Genomic DNA, 24,728 nt, shown 5'->3' on the forward strand with positions numbered 1-24,728 from the left:
ACAACTTTTTAGCTTGACTCACATTACAAAAACTTTATTGCAATTTACCTTAAGCGTCTTAGCATTGTCTCAGATTTCCAGTAAGAAAGGTCTATGAACTGCAATCCTTTCTTCCAGTGGCTGTTAAGAGTAGCTGGCCATACACATGTTTATCTTTATTACTGGCAGGTCCACCTTGTTTTAGTTGAATCTTGGGAAAGCAGTAGTGTCCCAAGATGAAACCTTGTCATCTATAACACAGCTTAATACTGGATTTTCCTTTTAAATTAGACAGGGACACATCAATGCTAAGGTCTTACTGACAACATACATTGACTCCATTGTAACATCTATTACTGTAATCCTCGTAGATAAATACATGTGCAAAAAAATTTAAAACAAACAGCTTATAAACATAACAGAATATAAATCTAGCTCAACCACATTAAAAGTATATGCAAAGATCGTTGAGGAATGTTTTTGATCTTAACTGGCTTGAATGATAAAAACCATACCCTAATGCCTTTACCAAAGTGGTAATACAGCATGTGCCACTGTAGGAAGGGCTATAGGAATGCTCCAACACTGATTGTTGCAAGTTTTCCTTTTTACTTACCCAGTGGACTCTTAAATAGTAATAAAAAGTTATTTAATACTTACATAAAAATATATTAAGTAGACTAATCCTAAGCCACTTTAACATGACAGTATTTGGGTCAAAATGTTACATTACTATTGGAAAGGTGGAAAAATGAACATAACACTGAGAAAATAGTATAATAGAAAGATTTGAACCTCTTTCGTGCTATAAACCTTGGCTCACCAATACAAATAATACTGCTATTTGAAAAGAATGCAAAATAGAGGAAAAATAAGGGTCTAATACGAGCTCTGCTGTTAGGTAGGCATAAAGAATTTCCAAACCACCACTGTTGCAAAGAACATAAAAATGTATTCAAGGTAATAAATGGACAACACGTTTCGACACCTGCTCGTTCCTTCCTCAGGTCCAACAGAAGGCAAGTGTTGGCGTACTGTCAGAAGTCAAGGTGCTCCACCACAGCACCCGGACTTCTGACATGACACCAACACTTGCCTTCTGTTGGATCCGAGGAAGGCGCGAGCAGGCGTCGAAACGTGTCGTCCATTTATTATCTTGAATACATTTTTATGTTTTGTGTAACCGTGGTGGTTTGGAAATTCTTAATGCCTACCTAACCGCAGAGCTCTTTAAGACCCTAATTTTTTCCTCTATTTTGCATTCTCTATTATTTCTCCACACCCTAGGGCAAGCAGAAAAGGGCCTCTAGCTGCATACGAAAAACCTTTATATTTATTTTTTAGTTTGGTTCAAGACATATTCCGACTCATTAAAAGGGGTATTCCGCCCCTAGACATGTTATCCCCTATCCAAAGGATAGGGGATAAGATGTCTGATCGCGGGGGCCCCCGCCGTTGGGAACCCAAGCAATCTCTCCTACAGCACCCACTTGTCATCTGCTGCACGGAGCGAACTTCTGCAGGAGAGATCGCGGGGATCCCAGAGGTGGGACCCCCACGATCAGACACCTTATCCCCTATCCTTTACATACGGGATAAGATGTCTAGGGGCAGAGTACCCCATAAAGGTGGTTGCGGGTCAATTACATCTCGCAGTATTACACCAGGGAGCTCCCTGGCATTTTTCTCCTTTTTTCCTTCCTGCCATGTTAAAGAAACCATGTTAGAACTTGATGTGCTGAAACATGACAATGGTCAAGGACATAAAAGCACATAATGAAAAAGATAACATTTTAATCTGGGTTTACAGTTGTGAAGCTCCAGACAGAAAACTTTGCCTCGAAAACTCTGCAGTGTGCACTTTGCAGTGGAATCCCATTGCCAGCAATGGGATTCTCCTGCACCAGAATTTACAAGTGGAATTTCAAAACTGAATTCCACTCGGAAATTATGTACTGTAAACCCAGCCTTAAAAAGTCTAGAAACTGAGGTGTTCATCCCCACTGGAGACTGCTCAAAGATAAATCTAAAGACTATTATGGAAACCATTCACAAATAAAAAATGAAACGCAGTCAGCAATTCAATTGGATACACATTTTTGCATGTCTGGCCTGACCTTTAATGCCATCAGACTCCAGTAGTTTATAACCATAGAACAAACAAAACAGAAAATGAATCTATATCATTAGTGGTCAGTTCTTAAACCTGATCACTGAACCAGTCCTACAATGTAAACGTTAAAGTTAAAAGTAAAATGCAGATAGTAACCAGTTTACTCCACACAATATAAATAATACTAAAAAGGATTAAATATCAAAATATACAAAACAAATAGCAGTGTTAAACCTAGCTAGAAATATAATATAAGAGCCCCAAAAGGTGCATCATATTTGTGGTGTACAGGAGCTTTCCACCATCACCAGAACAACTGAACAACTAAGATAATAATAATAGATCTTGCATATATTCCCCAATCATAAGTCAGGATTCCCATGTGAGATGCTGTGGATAAACTTTTGTCCCTAGTGAAGGCCAAAATAGGCTTCTGGCAAGGAAATAAAATGCACTAAAAACCATAAAAAAAATAAAAGGGAATGTTTGGCAAAGCACTCGCACAAAAAGGAAAGGATACTACTACAAAAACACGTAACAGCATAGTAGATTGTAGGAGTCCGGTAACTGGTTACATCCTTTCTTCCATAGTTGATCACTCCCTTCTATAGTCTGTTTCTGAGGCTGAGGCAAAGGAACACAAAAGGTGTCTAGGTTTCCTTTTGTCAGGTATCTGCATAGTAATTACTGCAAGAAGTAAAAAGAATAAAAGTTATAGATACAGCAGGGTTGGCATTATGGAAAATGAAAACATACAGAAGATTTATCAAAACCTGTGCAGAGGAAAAGTTGACCAGTTGCCCACATTAACCATTCAGATGAAAGATAGAAAGAAGAAATCTGATTGGTTCCTATGGGCAACTGGTCAACTTTTCCTCTGCACAGGTTTTGATAAATCTACGTCACAGATTTTGGAAAGATAGGTCTAGACACTTGTAATTTAACAAGCTCTTTATTATGCAATGCATAAGTAAATAGTCATGCACACATAGTAAACAATACAGTTTGTGAGTTTAAAAACAACCTACTCAAATTGCCATATTCGGCCTTTCTGTTACATGGGCCTTTATTGTAAAACTGTAGCAAGTCCTATCATACTGAAGTATAATTGTAACCCACAAATAGAAAAACAGAAACATGGCGGCACATCCACAACTTGTACTATGATCTACTTGGTTCTCAGTAAAATTTCAAAAACATGCAGGTTGTTAGTGTACCTATGTAAGCCCACTTGCCACGCCGCTGCGACACCAAGCCCAGAGGGGGAATGACCAACTGCTGCCCCACCAAGCCCCAAGCTCTGGGCCACACCGCCCCACAGAAAAAGTACCACAGCAACAATGGCTGCCACAGAGCACTACACCAGTGTGAACACCTACTATGTGCTCCCTGCCAGAGGTATGTGTGATCAAGTTTCTGTTATTTGTTATATTGATGTATAATATTTCTATATTGAGAAGTATTGAGACAAAAAGAACACAACAAAAAATATGGAAATGAACCCTTATAGGATGTTAACACTGTACTGTCATGCATGAGATGCAACTACAAAATCAATTACATTTGTTTACGTTCACAAGAGCAGTAGCAGCTTTTTGTAGTCCTGAGTGGGTGATCGATACACCAAAGTCACTTAACATGAAAGTAGATTCCATTTTCTTAATTCGTTTTTCTTCACTTAATATCCATTTTACGACCTTTTGTCAGTGTACATAAAAAATGATACACAGCATGAAGCTAAAACACATGGGTTGGGGCTGCATGCGGCAGCAAATTATTGCACGTTTGCTGGTGCACTTTTTTGGCTGTAGTATTCTGCCCACATGCGGCCGTCAGCCTGTGTGTTTTTGTAAGTGTTCGTTACTAATAAGAACAGGGGACAGGAGTCCTCATATATACACTGGATGAGTCAGTTTAACCCCTAGAGGTCACATAGCGTACATGTACTTGGCACACAGCAACATATATATGTAAGGTTGTGGGGTTCCATGATCTCCATGCCTCCCAACACTAATCGGATCAGCAGTCAGGACGTTTTTTTTTTTAGGGTGAGGTTGGTGACTGAACTATTAAAAAAATAAAAATAAAATAAAAAACCCACTTCCTATAACAGATGCAAAGTACATTTTCTCTAGGGAAAAGACAGCCACCTAGCAACAGCTGATGGGTACAGACGACACCTCCTTATGTGGTCTGAAAAGTAATTAAATGCATTACTGTGCATGCATTTACTGCTTCAGGAAAGGTCCTGATAGGAGCTGGGCTTTCCCTCAGGTGAAACGCTGCAAATTCATGGCTTTTGTCCAGAATTTTTGGTAGCTGATGTCTTATAGTTCACTAGAGAGGTTTATTCTGTGATCTTATTGAACAAAAAATGACTCGTGAACAACTACGTTAATTTACCGTATATACTCGAGTATAAGCAGACCCGAATATAAGCCGAGGCCCCTAATTTCACCCCAAAATCCCAGGAAAAGTTATTGACTTGAGTATAAGCCTAGGGTGGGAAATACATCATCCCCCCTGTCATCATCCAGACCCCCGTCATCATCCCCCCCTTCATCATCACCGCCTGTCATCATCCCCCCTTCATCATCACCGCCTGTCATCATCCCCTTGTCATCATCCCACACCCCCCCTTCATCATCTCCTTGTCATCATCCCCTTGTCATCATCCCACACCCCCCTTAATCATCCCCTTGTCATCATCCCCTTGTCATCATCCCACACCCCCCTTCATCATCCCCTTGTCATCATCCCACCCCCCCTTCATCATCCCCTTGTTATCATCCCACCCCCCCTTCATCGTCCCCTTGTCATCATCACCACATGTCATCAGCCCCCCCCCCCCTTCATCATCACCGCTTGTCAATGTCTGATACAGTGGGCTTGCTGGGAGTTGTAGTTTTGAAACCTCTGGAGGTCTGCAGGTTGACGACCACTGCGGCCTTCGACATCATCCAGCCCCCCCTCACCCCCTTTTAGTTCTGTACTCCCCTCCGCTCGGCGGGACGTTAGGGTGCGCTAGTCCGGTGCTGCAGGACTGTCCGGTGGGGAGGCCGTCCGGTGGGATAGTGGTTCCGGGCTGCCATCTTCACCGGGGGGCCTCTTCTCCGCGCTTCGGGCCCGGCCCCGGAATAGTCACGTTGTCTTGACGACGACGCAGAGGGACGTTCATTACCAACGTCCCTCTGCATTGCATCTTCACCGGGGGGCCTCTTCTCCGTGCTTCGGGCCCGGAATAGAGGTGTTGCCTTGATGACAATGCAGAGGGACGTTGGTAATGAACGTCCCTCTGTGTCGTCGTCAAGGCAACGTGACTATTCCGGGGCCGGGCCCGAAGTGCGGAGAAGAGGCCCCCCGGTGAAGATGGCAGCCCGGAACCACTATCCCACCGGACGGCCTCCCCACCGGACAGTCCTGCAGCACCGGACTAGCGCACCCTAACGTCCCGCCGAGCGGAGGAGAGTACAGAACTAAAAGGGGGTGAGGGGGGGCTGGATGATGTCGAAGGCCGCAGTGGTTGTCAACCTGCGGACCTCCAAAGGTTTCAAAACTACAACTCCCAGCAAGCCCGGACAGCCGATGGTTGCCCGGGCTTGCTGGGAGTTGTAGTTTTGAAACATCTGGAGGTCCGCAGGTTGAAGACCACTGAGGGCGGAGAGTTCACTCAAGTATAAGCCGAGGGGGGTGTTTTCAGCATGAAAAATCGTGCTGAAAAACTCGGCTTTTACTCGACCAATCAGAAGGCCTCTTAAATTTTTCCTTTGCACAGGTTGTGATGCATTTTTTAACCAAATCCCCCCCCGTCAGCCTATCAGTGCTTAGACCATATGCCACACACTGCAAATTGGTCTGCATGTCTATCGCCGCAGAAGGAAGCCTCTCCTAAAGAGGATGCCCGCAAATTGTTTGCTGCTGACAAACAAAACAAAGATATGGATAACTGGAACCATGTCCTGTGGCCCAATGAGACCAAGGCAAACTTGTTTGGTTCAAATGCTGTTAAGTGTGTGGCGGCAAATGGAACAAAGACCAGTGTGTCTTGCCTACAGTCAAGCATGGTGGTGAGAGTGTCGTGGTCGGGGCCTGCATAAGTGCTTTTGGCACTAGTGAGCTATAGTTCATTGAGGGAACCATGAATGTCAACATATACTTTGACATACTGAAGCGGAGCATTATCCCCTCCCTTTGGAGAATGGGCTGCAGGGTAGTATTCCAACATGATAATGACCCCAAGCACAAAGAAGCTGGGGGTAAAGGTGATAAACTGCAAGGTCTGTAACATCTGCAGCAACCTGTAAGCTTTGGTGAACTCCAAAAGCCCAAGAGGCCTAAAGGGATACTCCGGCAGAATTATTATTATTTTTTTTTTTTTTTATCAACTGTTGCCAAAAAGTTAAACAGATTCGTAAATGACTGCTATTTTAAAATCTTAATCCTCCCAGTACTTATCAGCTGATGTATGATTCACAGGAAGTGCTTTTCTTTTCAAATTTATTTTCTGGCTGACTACAGTGATCGCTACTGACAACTCTGTCCATGTCAGGAACTGTCCAGAGCAGGAGCAAATCCCCATAGCAAACCTCTCCTGCTCTGGACAGTTTCTGACATGGACAGAGGTGTAAGCAGAGAGCACTGTGGTCAGACAAAAAAAAGAAAAGAACTTCCTGTGAAGCATACAGCAGCTGATAAGTACTGAAAGGGTTAAGATTTTTAAATAGAAGTAATTTACAAATCTGTTTTTCACTGAAGTACCCCTTTAAGGACACAGACAATTACATTTTTGTATTTTCCTCCTCGCCTTCTAAGAAACATAACTCCATCTAAAGATCCATACAAGGGATTGTTTTTTGTGTGACCAGTTGTATTTGGTAATGACACTACATTTTATCATAAAATGTATTCCGAAATGAAAAAACTATTTGTGGTGGAAAATTTAGCAAATTGTGTGTGTGTGTGTGGGGTGTTTTACGTAATGCACTTTACGTTTAAATTGACACGTTCTCTTTAATATGGTCAATACGATTAAAACGATAAACCATATATACATTCTTTTCTATTATGGTACTGCATTTTAAAACTTTTGCAGTTAAACTTTTTGTTAAAAGAGGTGTGTTCAAAATTGAAGTTGTCCCCGTCCCCCCCTTATAACTTTCTTATTTTTCCATATATGGGGCTTTACGGGGGCTACTTTTTTTGCGCCATGATCTGTAGTTTTTAAACAGTACTATTGAGTATATTTGACTTTTTGGTCACATTTTTTAGTCTTTTTTTCAGGATGTCATCAAACTTTTGGACTTCTGCATTTTTTTAGGTGTATCTTCTTTTACACGTTTAATTTGTGGTGTTGGAAATATGTACAGGCACCAAATTTATGAAACAATGCAGGACATGTGATAAATTTGGTGCAGGTACACTTTTTTTTTCTTTAACTTTAGTACATCCTTTTAAGTGTCCCCCTCCAACTTTTTGTGAGACTTTTTAACCCGTTGTGCCAAAACATGCTATTCAAAGAATGTTTTGTAGGTCTGGGCTGGTGTTGATTTGTGGTGTTTTGGATTGTGGTGTTTGATTTCTTTGCATCACTCGCACTAGCCTCCTTATACAGGTTAATATCATGAGTGATGCTGATTTCAAAGCAGGTTACCTTTTTTAGATCTGTTGCGCCATTACCAAGTCATGGACAAAAGTTCCAATATGTAAATGAGCTTCCTGGTGCACTCAAGGTGTTCCCCAGCCCATTGGTACACCTTTCTGCCTTCTGCACTGCCCCGGTCATAAATATTTCTATTTCTCCTTAGCAGGCCACAGTGCTGTGCCCTAGTCATCATAAAAGGTCGGTGTGTGTGGGCGGCCATCACAGTGCACCAAGGGTCTAGGAAATGCCCCAGTGCATTAAGAAGCTCATTTACATATTAGGAGTTTTGTCCATAACTCAGGAATGGCACAGTGGATTTGAAAAAGGTAACCTGCATTGGAATCGGCATCATCCGCACAATTAACCCCTTAATGACCAAGGACGTATATTTACGTCCTTGGCTGGCTCCCGCGATATAACGCAGGGTCACGCGGTGACCCTGCGTCATATCGGGTCAGTCCCGGCATGTATGCCGGGACCCGGGGCTAATAGCGCGCAGCAGCGATCGCGGTGCCGCGTGCTATTAACCCTTTATACGCGGCCTTCAAAGTTGAATGCTGCGTCTAAACCGAAAGTAAAACCTTCCTGGCTGCTCAGCGGGGCTGATCGGGACCACCGCAGTGAAAACGCCGTGTCCCGATCAGCTGGGACACGAGTGGAGGTCCTCTTCCCTGCCTCCGGCGTGTCCCCTCGGCGATTGATTGCTCCAAGCCTAAGATCCAGGCTTAAGCAATTGACCGCCAATAACCCTGATCACTGCAAAGCTATGGCTTTGCAGTGAACAGGGTATAAGATCAGTGTGTGCAGTGTTATAGGTCCCTATGGGACCTATAACAATGCAAAAAAAAAAAAAAAAAAGGGTAAAAAAAAAAAAAAGTTAATAAATGTGCTTTAACCCTTTCCTTAATAAAAGTTCAAATCACCCCCCTTTTCCCATAAAAAAAAAACACCATGTAAATAAAAATAAATATAAACATATGTGGTATCACCGTGTGCGTAAATGTCCGAAAGATAAAAATATATAATTAATTAAACTGCACGGTCAATGGTGTACGCGCAAAAAAATTCCAAAGTCCAAAATAACATATTTTTGGTTGCTTTTTATATCATGAAAAAATGAATAAAAAGCGATCAAAAAGTCCGATCAATACAAAAATGGTACCACTAAAACTTCAGATCACGGTGCAAAAAATGAGCCCTCATACCGCCGCATATGTGGAAAAATAAAAAAGTTATAGGGGTCAGAAGATGACAATTTTAAACGTATACATTTTTCTGCATGTAGTTATGATTTTTTTTTACAGAAGACAAAATCAAACCTATATAAGTAGGGTATCATTTTAACCGTATGGACCTACAGAATAAAGATAAGGTGTAATCTTTACCGAAAAATGTACTGCGTAGAAACGGAGGCCCCCAAAAGTTACAAAATGGCGTTTTTCCTTCAATTTCGTCGCACAATGATTTTTTCTCTCGTTTTGCATTAGATATTTGGGTAAAATGACTGAAGTCACTGCAAAGTAGAATTGGTGGTGCAAAAAATAAGCCATAATATGGATTTTTAGGTGCAAAATTGAAAGGGTTATGATTTTTAAAAGGTGAGGAGGAAAAAACGAAAGTGCAAAAACGGAAAAACCCGTGGTCCTTAAGGGGTTAACCTGTATAAGCAGGTTAGTCGGAGTGATGCTGCTGTCAGTTTCCATTTAAGCATACAATAAAATAAATATTTTCCCAAGTTATCAGGTCAGGAACCAGCCAAAATAACTTCTTCAGAAAGGAAAGGTACTAACATTTCAGCAGCCCATATTTACTCCTGCAGACATTTGCAGGCCCTTCCATAAACATACCGCTGTTAATACATTTATTAAATAACAATCAGAGTGCATCTGATGGCAAACTTATCAGGTCTAAAATGAATTTACACCACCTCATGGCTGGTGTACATGTATACCAGTAATCTGCTGCAATGATGCACTTATTTAGCCTATTATAGGATTACTCTTAATTGCTACATCACTTTTTCTTATTCACTTCTAAGCTTTCAAGGTAGAAGTAAGAAGTAATAAGGTTTCATTTGGCCTACATTACACACTGCATATTTTGGTTCAGTTTGTGGTACATATCTGGTACATTTTGCCACTGCTTGTGAGATTGCAGAGCTATCATCCACTCATCCACTCTAAGCTTCCATTTTCAAACACTAAATTCCAAGAATAGGAGGCTACTACTTATTACATAGTAACATAGTTCATGAGGTTGAAAAAAAGACCAGAGTCCATCAAGTTCAACCTATACCCCTAATGAGTCCCTACTGAGTTGATCCAGAGGAAGGTAAAAAACCCTCATACTAGAGGTAAAAATTCCTTCCCGACTCCAAATATGGCAGTCTGAATAAATCCCTGGATCAATGTTCTATCCCTATAAATCTAATATAAAATTAGTTGTAGAGTGTACCATGCAATATTTGTTACTCTAAACAAGGGGTACTCAACTGTCGGCCCACGGTCCATATCCAGACCGCGGCCGCCAGTCATCCGGACTGCCCGCCTGATCTCCCCTCATTCATTTGTATAGGTGTCTTTAGACATCGATACAAACGAATAGCCGTGGCCGAATGCTGTGTCCCTGCCCGCCCAGCGCTTCTTTTGTGATGTAGGCTGCGCAATAAGCGAAGCCTGCATCATCTGCTCTGGCCAGGCCACCGTCATTGCCACCGTTGCTTTATACAGCGGTGGCTTGTAGGAAGTAGCGTGGCGCGGCGGAGCATAATGTGCTGTGTGCAGGCACACTTGATGCTAAGCGGACTGAATATCAGGAGACTGAGCGGGGAGGCTGCTGGAAACAGACGTGGCCCGCTCAGGCATGCACGTCTGTTTTTAGCCCTGCCTGCATCTTCCATCATGCGCTGAGTGAGGGGGGGGGGGGGGGGGAAGGGAATGCCAGCCTGGTACACTGGTGTCCTGTCATAGTCTGCTGTGAGCGCTGCCAACCCGTGCTACATCCCCTGCCACTGAAGCTGCTGCTGATCTCCTGTCAGAAAGGGGAGGAGGGGGGGGGGTGAGAAGGGGTGAGGGGGGTGAGAAGGGGCACAGCAGTATCATTCATTGTGGGGGCACAGCGGCATCATTCATTGCGGGGGCACAGCGACATCATTCATTGCGGGGGCACAGCGACATCATTCATTGTGGGGGCACAGCGACATCATTCATTGTGGGGGCACAGCGACATCATTCATTGTTTTATGGGACAATAAGTCGGTACAGGGCACAGTGTTTGTCAAAATTATATTTAGGGACATAGTGTGTGGCAGTAATATACCAGGAACATAGCAAGTGGCAGTAAAATATTAGGGGCATAGCATGTGGCAGCACTATACCAGGGGTATAGCATGTGGCAGTAATATACCAGGGCACAGTGTGAGGCAGTAATATATCCAGGGGCACAGCGTTCAGGCAGTAATATATCCAGGGGCACAGCGTGCAGGCAGTAATATGTCCAGGGGCACAGTGTGCAGGCAGTAATATATACAAGGGCCTAGCGTGTGACTTTAATATACCAGGGGTACAGCGTGCAGGCAGTAGTATGTCCAGGGGCACAGCGTGCAGGCAGTAATATATTCAGGGGCGCAGCGTGCAGGCAGTCATATATTTAGGGGCACAGCGTGTGGCAGTAATATATGCAGGGGTATAGTATATGACAGTTTTTATATTCAGGGGTAAAGTGTGTGGCAGTAATATATTTAGGGGTACAGTGTGTGGCAGTAATATATTTAGGGGTACAGTGTGTGGCAGTATTATATTCAGGGGTACAGTGTGTGGCAGTATTATATTCAGGGTTACAGTGTGTGGCAGTATTATTCATGGGTACAGTATTCAGGGGTACAATGTGGCAGTATTTTGAGGGGTACAGCGTGCAACAGTTTTATATTAAGGGGTACACAATGCAGCAGTATTTTATTTTGGGGTACAGTGCGGCAGTATTACATTCAGGGGCAGTATTTTATTGTCTGTGGCAGTATTATTTTCATGGGTACAGTATGTGGTAGTATTACTTTCAGGGGTACAGTATGCAGCAGAATTCAGAAAATAAGGAAACGGTACATTTACATCCTCCAGAGTGTAGTCATTTTACCTATATCCTTCATGGCACTGCGGCCACAAGGTGTAAACCAGGCCTTAGCGCTTAGCTCGGACCTTTACCAGTGACAGACCTGGATGAGCGGACCCTCACTAAAAATAGTTGAGTACCCCTGCTCTAAACAAACGTTAAATTGTACCTGTCATTAGAAATACAATTTATTATTTTATAGTTTTGCCTACTTGAATTACTTTTCTAATACACTTAACACTTTGTAACTATGTGCTAAATTAACCACAAAAAGTTTGGCCGCCAGTGGTCCTCTTTCTGCCAGCAGTCCTGCTTGCATATTGTCTCCTGCAGTAGCCCGTCAAGAGACAAAAGTGAGAAAATGCAGGCGGGACCTCAGTTCGGCACGGTGTGTAGAGTGTATAGTGGAGTTCAGAGAGATGGGGGGCCTGCGGCCCAAGCCAATCACAGCCCGTCTTTCAGTGAAATGCTCTCTGCTGTATGTAGAAGAGTGAATGAGGAAGTTCTCCCCAGCAGGGCTTCAGATGCCCCTTCCTAGTCTGTGGAGCTCACGAGTCTGTGCAGAAGATACAGAACACGGGCTGGGGGAGGGGGGGGGGGGGATTTGGGGAGGGAAAATACAAAATGGAAGGGGAAGATAGTGTAGATAGAGAACTGGGGATAGATCATAAAACGGTGGGTGGAGCAGTGGAAGGGGTTGGAACAGTCATAAGTGATAACAGGAGAGGAAATATGAATAAGAACATCAGGTGTATGTACACTAATGCCAGAATCCTCAATTATAAAAGATAGAGGAACTGGAACTAGACATGGCTGGATGCAAGCTATGACTGGGCAGTTAATATACAGGGTTACAGTCTGTTCAGAAATGACCGTGCAAGTAAAAAAGGGGGAGAGGTATGCTTATATGTAAAATCCTGTCTTAGGCCCATTCTGCACAAGGACATAGGTGAGGAAAATGTGGAGTCTTTGTGGGCGGAAATAAAGGGGAGGGAGAAAAAATTATAAATTACTGATAGGGGTTTGTTATAAGTTGCCAAGTATAATGAAATCCGCAGAAAACCTACTAATAAGACAAATAGATGGGGCAGCAAAGAAGGGTGATATTATTATAGGGGACTTAACTTCAGGAAGGCCAATTTCACCAAGAGAGGACCTCAATGATATAGATTTGAACCATGCCCTCGGTAATAAAAGTACACAAGCTAAGTGGGACATTTTTAAGAGCATCCTAAATAGATTTTGTGAATGACATGTGCCCTATGGAAATAAAGGTGTTAGAAATAGGAGAATAGAACCAAAACAGTTAGGGATGCGATAAATGATAAGAGGAAAGCGTTCAGACTACTTAAACAAGAAGTATATACCAAAAACATGGATGTAGTGAAGCTGTAAACATAAGGAGGGGATATGTAAAAACAAAACTTAAACTTAATTTTTTTCCTCTAAATTTGTAACAATTCCAGCCACACAAAAAGGACTCAAAGTACTCACTTTTGGGCTAGGTGAAAATATTAGGTGGTGTAGTTTCCAAAATGGGGGCACTTGTGGGGGTTCTGTATGGTTCTGGCAGATAAAACCATTTGCAGACATAAAGTGCGGCCTATAATTCATTCAGCTTAAAATGATGCCCTGAAAGACAAGTGGCACTCCTCTCCTTCTGGGTTCTGCCACACGGCCAAGGAACCAAATATGGCCTAAGCGGGGGTTTTTCCGAACACAAGACGAGCAGTTCAATAAAATATGGGGTTCATTTCCCCCAATATAAGAAGCAATGTGCAAAAATATGTCCCACAAATGATGCATTTGTGAAAAAAAAAAAAAAACTAAATTTAAATTTTTTACATTAACTTTGAAATAATTCCTGCCAAAAACTATGGTGTTAAAATACTGACTATGCTCCCTCGTGAAAACCTTTGAAGGGTCTAGTTTTTAAAATGGGATCACACTTGGGAAGGGTGGAGTCCTATGTTCTACCACCTCTGCAAGTTTCCGAAAGTCTTGCATAGCACATAAAAAAAGATTTCCTAATTTTAACATTAAAGGGGTATTCCTAGAATTTTTTTTATTTGACTATGCTACAGGGGCTGTAAAGTTAGTGTAGTTCATAATATAGTGTCTGTACCTGTGTGTGACGGTTTTCTCACAATTCTTCTGTGATTTTCACCACAATATTTATTTTTAACAGCATACAAAATGACTGCTGTCTCGGATTTTTTCCAGCTTGCAATGCGGCCGAGACCTGACTCACTAGTCAGGTGATGACAGGGAGCCTGTCTGCTTCAATGGGTAGAGGGATCGCTTGGTGGGAGAGAGATCAATCTGCAACTATACAACAGCTGTAGGCACCCTTTTGAATGGATGCAGCTCATTTATGTTTCAATGGGTGGGGTGGCTGATGTGTGGGAGGGAGGAAAATGGAATTGTGGGATTTGTAATAAAAAAAATGAAAAGTCAAACCGGAAATACCCGTTCACAAAAAGCTTGCCACAGTGTTATGGTAATCTCACAACATAGCCATTTAGCCCCATGACAAGCACAGACCCTTCCTAAGCATGTTTATTACTGCCTGCCAGGTACGTACTAAAATCACCTTATGGTGGATAACCCCTTTAAAGGAGATATCCGATGCTGAAAAACATATCCCCTATCCTAAGAATAGGGGATACGTTTCAGATTGCGGGGGGGTCGGACCGCTGGGGCCACCCGCGATCTCCTGAATGGGGCCCCAGCAGCCCACACCGCAAGAAGCGGTGGCTGACACGCTGACATCTCAATACAACTCTATGGCAGAGCCGGAGCGCTGCCTACAGCAATCTCTGGCTTTGCCATAGCGCTGTATTGAGGGGGCGTGTTGGCCTCCGCTTCGTGCGGTGGTCGACACCCGCTATCCAGCCAGCAAGCCGGGGCCCTGTACAGGAGATCGCGAGGGGCCCCGGCGGTCGGGCCCCCTCGATCTGAAACTTATCCCCTATCCTTAGGATAGGGGATAAGTTTTTCAGCACTGGACTACGCCTTTAACAGGCAAATGGGTCAGTGTCCCAGAGTAGGAAACCCAATCTATCAGAAATTTATGCCATTTCCTAAGCTATAAATTCATGGGATAGAAATGTCTCAAAATCTTAAATTACTATTCTACTTTAGCTTCATAAAAAAAGAACTGAAAGCCAGTGGTCATCCCTCCTGCAATCAGTAGGACCATTATGGAATTTTAGTGGGGAGGTACTGGTTTTCATTGAGGAGACTCACTAGAGTGGTGTAGAAAGACTTTTTAGGCAATGTTTCATCGAAAAATATGCAAACTACTTCATATTAGCCCAAACAAAGAATGTAAAATGGCCTGGAATAGCTTTAAAGGGCTTTACATAAATGGGCAGGACTTCGAAAACCACAAGAAGCTACTGTGATACCAGTTTACTCAAATGGGGAACCTCTGTAATACCCATCTCTAAAAGGTCTTCCACTTTCTAACCAATGAGTACTAATTCATGTCAAATACCTGTTATATAGGTAAACTGTCTAAAAACAAAACACAGAACAAGCGCTAATACTCTTCCTTCAAGAACTTACTGTGTCACTCTCCTCGTCCGAGACAGATTGACCCTGGGGGTTATAGTGGAGTGGAGAGTAAACCCAGCTCCGGTCATCTGGAGGCTACACAAGTGGTGAGGAGAAAAAAATTTTAAAAAAAGAAGAGGAAGTAGGAGGGGAAAAAAAAAAAAAAAAAAAAAAGACAGAAGAAAGAAGAACAAAATAAATGGATGCATATAAGCCTGAAGGGTCTACAGGAGCCTCAAACACTGCTACAGAAGATACTCACAGGTCATGTACGTTTAGCATTTGTTATCTTAAATGAAATGATTGCACTGATCGTACTCACAGAGTCAGTGGATGATGAAGCAGAGTGCATCCGGTTGAATCGAGGGGAATACACCCAGTATCGCCCATCAGTGAACTACTTGAAGAATGAGATGCAGCCAACACAGAGGTGAGAGATAGATCAATGAAGTGATTGAGAAAATGGGGAGAGGAGTTGTCACACATAACATGATACACAGCCAGAAACAGACCATAATGTTTGAGGAAAGAGAAAGGTCAAAAATTCCTATATGCATAAGCAAAATTTAAGAAGAATCTTATGTATAAAAGGCAGAAGAAAGTCATATAGTAATTCAAGGGCCTATTATTCAGTACACTGAGGACATGCAGAGTGAAGCTTTCAAGACAAAGCCAGGGATAAAAATGTAATGCTCACAGTAGAAAAAAGTTATAACAATTTTTCAAATTTAGATGTTTGGATTTTTAAAGACTAGGTGCATGAACCGGTTTAAAGGATTAACTTTTATGGTGGAATAAGAACATTTTCAGGAAATGAAAATTAAGCATTCACAAGATGGAAAAGCAGAAAATTTGATGCAAAACATTGTTAAAGGCAAACTTGTGCAGTTCTCTTATAAAATGAGAAATTGGGAGATTAATAGAACAGCCAGTCACTGCACACGCATGACATGTACACAGCACTTACTGGGGCCAGAACTACACTTTACAGGTAGCTGTATTAGAGTCAATATCTGTAATATGGTAAAATAGAAGATTTAGGCCTACACTTCTGTTATTCTGCACTTTTACATACACTGAATTATCATAAACTATATATTATAACAAATAGCTCGAGAGAGAGCGGAAGAGGGAGAGAGAGAAATATACAGACATACTGAGTTTGCAAAATAAATCCTTCCTGAGTCCACAGGATGAAGCATGCTCCTAGTGCAATATCACCCCGATTTATAGAGGTGCAAGACATACAGTATTGAGCTTACAGTTGCACCAGGAGCACAAAATCTGATTTAACACATAGAAAAGCAATGTTGGGTCAACAGTCACTGATCTACCTGGACTCCATAGCAGGGCCAGTAATAGTGCAGGAACAGGGGGGGGGGGGGGGTAGCTGGAGGGGACTTCCGCTCAGGCCCCTCTCCCATTAAAGCATACTTGTCAGATGTTGCCAGTAGGGATCGACCGATATCGATTTTTTAGGGCCGATACGATAATCGGTGGAGGTTAGGGCCGATAGCCGATAACTTATACCGATATTCTGGTATAAGTTATCGGCTATTTATCCCCCCCTCGACACCGCTGCAGAGCATTGATTTAAAGCGGGCGCTTTAAATCAATGCACTGCAGTGGCTTTTGCGGTGCCATAGGCTGCCACCGCCGCCACCACCCGCTTCTCTCCCCCTACCTGTCAGGGTGGTCCGGGCCATCCATCGTTCCTGTAGTGTCCGGGGGCATTCCGGGTGGAGGGTGAACCGGCCAGGGCTGTTCTTCTTCTCCGGCGGTCATCTTCTCCACTCCGGGCAGGCTCCGGCCTAGTACACTGCATAGACGCCGCTGCGCAGTGACGCCCGTGCACAGCGACGCACCTGACGTCACGGCGTCTATGCAGCGTACTAGGCCGAAGCCTGCCCGGAGTGGAGAAGAAGACCGTGGGAGAAGAAGGACAGCCCGGACCAGTTCACTCTTCACCCGGAATGCCCTCGGACACTACAGGAACGATGGATGGCCCGGACCACCCCCATTACGGTTAAGTGAATTTTTTTTTTTTTTGGAGGGTGGGGGAAGGGCCTGACCGGTAAAGTGGTATGGGCAAAAATCCATACCGGTATATAGCGCCCAGCACTGCGGTAGGGGGTGCGACGCGGTGGGTCAGGGGCGGTTGCGGTGGGTCGGGGGGCGGTCGCGGTGCGGCGGGTCAGGGGGGCGGTGCAGGGCATTATCGGCAAGGTAATTGACGATACCGATAATCCCCAAAATCGTGATTATCGGCCGATAATATCGGCCATACCGATAATCGGTCGATTCCTAGTTGCCAGTACTGCCTTCAATCTATATTTCTCTCAGAATTACCTTTATTTACTTGCCATCATTGCTCAGTGAGGTTTCTGACCATACAGAGGGTCGTGTCCCTCTCTTCTCCTTGCTGTGATAACTCCTCCCTCACTCTGCTCTGGCTCACAGAGGGCCAGGAGCAAGCACAGCAGCTCTGTACCTGCCTGCAGTGCTGTCCATCACTAATGTTGTCCATGACATGTCGATGTCCACTGGACACTGCAGGACTGGTATGTGTCCCAGGAGGCAGGGGGACCCGTAATGGACAGTTTTTTGACTGGCTTTTTCAGTATGAAATACCGAAAGTTTTCTGATGAAAGCAATTGCAAAAATTGTTTTTGCATGCTTTATAAACATATCAAAAGTTATTTTATCTGACAGTGCCCATTTAAGACATATTGAAACAATAAATGGAATACAATATGAGCACAAAGCGATGCATTTCAGGTCTGAACCTGGACTTTCCTCAGGCAAGTGCATACAAGGGTAAGAACAAACATCATATTATGAACAAGTTGTTACCCAGACTGGGTACAGTAAGATGGCTATGCGTGAGTTCACAGATAAGCAGATAGGAGAGTGAGAGTTTTATTGCTTTTTAATTGATGTTAAGTCACAGACACCTGATGTCCCCTTACCTCTGAATTAGATTCCTAAGATGTTGTAGTGTGCCTTAAAATACTTGTTCCAAAGATTGTCATGAATTTCTATTCCAGATCCTGCTGTAATTTAGTGATTTGAAGTTGCCTTTTAAATACCACAACTTTCACATGATCTTCATTATACCCCGGCTACAAAAATGTTTGGCCACGGGCCAAGTAAATTCATTTGATTTATTTTAGCCATTAAAAACTGCAACTACAAGTCTCTCTCTTTTGAGGGGGGGGGGGGGGATTTGTGAAGACTGGTGTGAATTTTCAATGGCTTTAGAGCACAAATGTTGCGGCGAAAGTTGCGAACATGTGCCACATTTACAAATGCCGCACAAACTTTTATAAATTTTGCAGATGCTGAATCAAACTAAGTTATGCTCTATTATACGCAATAGAAAAGTCGCAGAGTAAGTGACGGACATGAGACAATTGTATCAAATGTCACATGGACCTTAATACAATTGTCACATACAGTTCTATAGGGTAGGGTAGACTTGCTCTTCTAAATATGGCCCATGCTAAATTTTTGTGACATTTCACAAAAATTCACACATGATAAATCAGTGACCACTGCACAAAGTGCTCTAAATAAGAACACTTCATGGTAAGGACATGTAAACGTTCTAAATGAAATGTAACAGATGATGTTTCCCAGGGCCAGCCTGTGACTTTTCATGTGACTAAAAAGACAAAATGACAAAATGCAGTCAAAATGGTTTGATAAATTCCCCTCTTTGAACAATAGTTTTCAACTGGCTAACACCCGATATGGTAATTTGTATATTCAGGGTTAAAACATCATTTCACTATCTATATGTATATATATATGTATATAAAACTCAGTGGCCCTCATTTACTATTGCAAACACGACATGTTTTGTTGGGTTGTGCGCCAGATTCTGTCACATTGCACCAGAAATTCTGTCTGCGCCAGATTTTGCGCCAGAATTAACAAAATCCCGACTAAGTCTCCATTTTGCTAAGAAAACCCGAAAAGGGGCGTGGTCGCCGGGAAACGGGGGTGTGGCCTCCGAAAGGGGCGTGTTCCCGACATTTTCACAAAAACCTAACATAATTACTAAGGTTTCCACATAAAATGTGGTGGATTTGAGCTGAGGAAAACCAGACAGATCAGAACATGTGTGTGAAAAAAAGCAAAATGTAGGAAAAGTGGAAAATGTAGGGAAACCTTAGTAAATACCATGGAAAATAAATTGTAGGGAATTAAAACCCACAAAGAAACCTACACTCCACTCTTAGTAAATAAGAGCCAGTGTGTGTGTATGTTCCAGCATCACGTCCAAACGGCTAAAGATATTAACATGAAACTTAGCACACACGTTACCTATATGTCAACAACAAACATCGGATAGGTAATTTAACCCTTACTCCCCCCATTTGTTAGGGTTGGGGTTTTTGTATAAAGTCTCGTACAAGTCTATGGGAAATATATGTTACTGCATAACTTCCAAACGGTTGGAGATATTTCGATAATACTTGGTCACATGTTACTTATATGTCCACTTAAAATATAGGATAGTTAATTTAACCCTTAACTGCCCCCCATTTGTGAGGGTACGAGTATGTTATAAATACACCATGGTCTCTGAGTATCCCCACATGCCCCATGAAGAGTTGATACATCGTCTCTCCAAGAATAGTCTTGTCCACTCTAAGTTTCAGAGTTGTCTGTTGCAAAGCTGTCGTATTGAGACATTACCCAATAAGCTGCCCCCCCCCAAAGAGAAGATGCTCTACATATAGTCTGTCCTTAGATTGTTTTGTCTAAACTGCCTACTCTGCTGTAGTGCTGGTGGGCGGTTTGACCTAAAACTTATATCACGGTATTTTTTCATGTTATGGTGGTATCACGGTATTACCGTGGTACCATGTGGGAAACAATGTAGAAGTGCAACGGCTGACAGTTAACCCGTTCCCCGCCATGGGGACCGTGCGCACGGCCCCTATAGCGGAGAAGGGGGTTAACTGTCTATTTACATACATTGTCCACCGCTGCAGTTTATAATCCCCGTCCCCAGCCGCTGCAGAGCCTTCTTCCCCTGTGACAGGCAGGCACAGGACATCTTATCTTCATCCCCACTCTGTTCTCTGATCCCCGAGCATGGATGGGAATGTAAGAATCAGCAGAGCCTTCTCCTCCTGCAAGCGCTGACTGTACGGGTGCGGCAGAGCTTCTGATCCCCGTACCTGCTCGGGGATCAGAGAACAGAGCGGAGATGAAGATAAGATGTCCTGTGCCTGCCTGTCACATTTAGTGCTCGCAGGGGGAAGGAGGTCCTGCAGAGCCCGCGCCTGGGGACTGGTATGATAAACAAATAGCCTGTGGGAAGGGGAGAGGGGGGCTGAGCAGGGCGCAGGCTCGGGGCTGAGGGAAACATCAGAGCCAGGGGATGCCGTTTCTGCACTTTCCCCTGGCTCTGATCACTGAGAACAAGCGGCAGCTGGAGGGGGAGCGGGGATGTGCACCGCATGTGAGCTCAGCTGCTCCCGCTCCTGTACATCCCGCGGCTCCGTCACAAGTAATTCATTCGGGGGTGGGGGGAGGGGCCTGACCAGTATGCCGGTATGGGCAAAAATTGATATCGTGCGACGAAGAAAAAACGTTATCCGGTATGAACCGGTATACCACCCAGACCTACTCTGCTGTATTGTAAATGGAAAAACATCATGTCATTGTCCCATTGATTGATATTTTGCTGTAGACATAAATAAAAGGGCTGGTACAGTTCAGTGCTGAGCAGTGTGGGTACAGCACTAGCAGGTGCAGTGCTGGTGCTAGGCTAACCTGCCACCATGGTAGAATGATCTGTGTGTGTCTTTCCTTTGTATAAATGTGAAACTCAAAGACGAAGGATCTGATGGGGTAAATGGGGTGTACCATGACACATCCACTGTACCAAGCTCTTGTCGTTTCATCTTTTCAACTAAAAGATTCCATAATGTACCACGCACAAATTGATCTTATATAAAAAATAAAAAAAAATTCTGAAGTAACTAGCACAACTTTACAGCGAACCTTTTAACCAAATGCAAGAAAAAACCAAAAAACTCTATAAGGAATGGCTAATGAATCCAATTATACACTCCTACAATACCCCTTATGATATAAACCTATACTACAGGACATCTGAGAGGCTGTGGAACCACCTTATTCTAGTTTTTCTTTACAGTATCAATAGAAAAACCCAAATGAAATAAAACTTGATAGACAACACGAGAAATTTTACACAACATTCCAGTCACATTTAACAAGAACAACTAGCTAAGTACCCGGCGTTGCTCGGTTTTTCCTTCCTAATCCTTGTTGAGGAGGAAAATAAATAAAGGAGGAAGCTTTTGACTTCATATCCCGTCCTCATATATTGTTGTCATATCCCAATCCCATAGTGTGCCAGGTATTGAAATATCTCCAGCCGTACGGAAGTTATGTGGGAACATACATTTCCCACTGATTTGCATGGGAATTTAAACAAAAACCCTGACCCTCACAAATGGGGGTAGTTAAGGGTTAAATTAACTATCCTATATTTTAAGTGGACATATAAGTAACATGTGATCAAGTATTATCGAAATATATCCAGCCGTTTGGAAGTTATGCAGTGACATATATTTCCCATAGACTTGTATGGGACTTTAAACAAAAACCCTGACCCTGGCAAATGGGGGTGAGTAAGGGTTAAAATTACCTGTCCTATGTTTGTTGTTGACATATAAGTAACATGTGTGCCAAGTTTCATGTTAATATCTTTAGCCCTTTGGATGTGATGCTGGAACATAGACACACACACACATTGAGTTTTATATATATATAGATAAGGAAAACAAACTTCACAAATCCTACTGGGCACCTTCACATAGTATAGATAGACCCCTTCAGACATAATGAGGGATATTTATCAAAACCTGGGCAAAGAAAAACTGCCCATAGCAACCCATCAGATTTTTTTTTCTTCATTTCTCAGAGGCCTTTTTATTTTTTTTTGTTTAAACATTTTTATTATTTAATTAACATAAATACAGTGTAGTAATACACCAACAACATTCCTTTCTACAAACCATTAGCTCCCCCCCCCCCCCCCACCCCTGTCAGAAGGAGAGAAAAAAAAAAAAGAAATCAAAATCAGACTTCCCACTCGGACCAAATTAATTTAAAATTGTTTAGTCTTCTCCTGGAACAGCCAACCCTCCATTCTTCATATTTCCGAATTCTTTGTCTTTTCAATTCCCTTACATTAGGGCCGCTATCTCGGAAAAGGCCTCTCAGGATCACCACCTTTGCTATCATGAAGGCACAGGATAATAAATCTCTGGACTTCCTAACCTTACTAACATCACCAAGGATGACCTCAATTGCAGACCATTCTTTCTTCAAATTTAATTTATTTTCTACAATCTGGAATACCTCTAACCAAAATTCTTTAATCTTAGGGCATAGCCACAGCAAATGAGTCATATCTGAGTCGTCCATACCACACTTGGGCCACTCTGCATCCCTCCAACTCCCTATCTTTTTTAACTGTAACGGTGAATAGTATAAATGATAATTTATTGTTATTTGCATAATTTGATACTTTTTATTAATAGAACACTTTTTAGCATTAATCAGAATATTATCCCATACTTCGCCAGAGATCGGACCAAGTATCTCCTTCCACCTCCTCTTTTTATTTTCCTGAAAACTAAAAACTAAAACTAAGTGGGTTTTAAGGAGTAACCTATGAATATATTTAAGCTTACCACCTCCTTCTATATTCATATAATCTATCACCGTATGTGTGCAAATCTTAAATTTCTTCTTATTTTCAGTGCATCTGTATGCTTCACACAATTGTATATACCAAAGTTTATGCTCATTCCATAACTCATACTCATCCTTTAGTGTTTAAAAATTTTTAATCTCCCCATTTAAGAAGATCTGTGCAACATATCTAATCCCTCGAGATTTCCAAAAATCACTCCCTACCCCCTTAAACTGTGCCAACTCTCTATTATCCCATAACACCGTATAGCTTATACTACCTTCAATATTACACCTCCTTTTAACTTCTTGCCAAATTCTATTAAGTAATTCTATTTGTGAAAGGTGCCCCAGTTCCTTACCCACAGGGATACCTGCTTCAATAAATTCAAAAAAAGTCTCATAGTGCCTTCTATAGTTCTTAAATAACTCCCCCCAAAGAGCTTCGTTCCACCCACGTCTAATATTTTGAAGGTTTTTAGCAGAGAAATATAATCTAAAATCCGGTAAACCCCCTGCCCCTTCACCTTCCAAGTGAACCCACCTTGTATATTTCATACGAACCCTGCCTCTCCCCATATCAGTTTACCCATTTGAGCCTCCAATCCACGAAACCACTTTCCGGGTATCCAACACAGGGCCGCCCCTAAGACATATAGTACCTGAGGGAAAACTCATTTTGATCAATCCAATCCTATCCTATCCGCATTTGTGAGGGAGTTTAATCCAGGCATCCAGTTTTTTTTTTTTTTTTTTTTTTTACTTATTTAATAATGGATTAAGATTAAGCTGAATAAACAAGTTTTTTAAGGGAGAGAGCTTGATTCCCAAATAGTCCAAACTCTCATCTTCTTTCAGAACCTTCACCCCCATTGTTCCATTAATGTTGCCAGGTCCCACAGGCATTAGAGATGATTTATCCCAATTAATTTTAAGTCCCGATACCTTCCCAAATTCCTCAAAGACTTTAATTGCTACTGGAACCCCTATATGCGCATTTTCCAAAAAAAGAGAAGGATATCATCTGCGTACATTAAAAATTTCTCTTCTACTCCTTTGAATCCCCTTCAGGTCTTCCTCCTTTTTTAATTTCATCGCCAGTGGCTCTAGAAAGAGGGCAAATAACATAGGTGAAAGCGGGCATCCCTGTCTAGTGCCTCGGTCGATACACAATTGAGGAGTTAGAGTTCCATTAACTACGACCCTAGCCCTAGGGTTTTTATACAGTAGCTTAACCCATTCCACCATCTCCCCCTCCACCCAGAATTTTTTAAGGACTTTCCATAAAAACTTCTACTCCACCCTGTCAAACGCCTTCATAGCGTCTAGTGACAGGGCGGAGCGGAAGGGTGAAGTACCCAACTGTATATTAACCAAGGATCTAAGGAGATTCTTACGTATTGAGCGCCCTGGAATAAATCCAGTTTACTCAACTCCTACCATATCGGAAAGGAGGGGAGATAATCTTCTAGCCAGCAATTTAGCAAGAATCTTAGCGTCTGAATTTATCAGAGATATGGGGCGGTAAGATTCGATTCTTGTGCAATCTTTCTCTTTCTTAAGTATTAGAACTATTTTGGTTTCAAG

The 24,728-nt window shown here is 42.6% G+C and overlaps 1 protein-coding gene across 2 annotated transcripts in view; it reads right to left on the bottom strand.

The window, feature by feature from the left end:
• Positions 1-1,179: 1,179 nt before the first annotated feature.
• The window catches only part of PIP5K1C (phosphatidylinositol-4-phosphate 5-kinase type 1 gamma), a 134,703-nt gene continuing 111,154 nt past the window's right edge, over positions 1,180-24,728 (bottom strand). The window contains exons 17-18 of one of the 2 annotated variants that reach the window (XM_056573597.1): positions 15,411-15,494; positions 1,180-2,779 (exon numbers count right to left, since the gene is read on the bottom strand). In XM_056573597.1, the coding sequence (XP_056429572.1) occupies positions 2,777-2,779; positions 15,411-15,494 (87 nt within the window). In that variant the 3' untranslated portion in view covers positions 1,180-2,776. The remainder of the gene's footprint in view (positions 2,780-15,410; positions 15,495-24,728) is intronic. The other variant, XM_056573627.1, reaches the window with a different exon arrangement.

Source organism: Hyla sarda, chromosome 1 (genome assembly GCF_029499605.1).
Source record: "Hyla sarda isolate aHylSar1 chromosome 1, aHylSar1.hap1, whole genome shotgun sequence".
Taxonomy (NCBI): Eukaryota; Metazoa; Chordata; class Amphibia; order Anura; family Hylidae; genus Hyla; species Hyla sarda.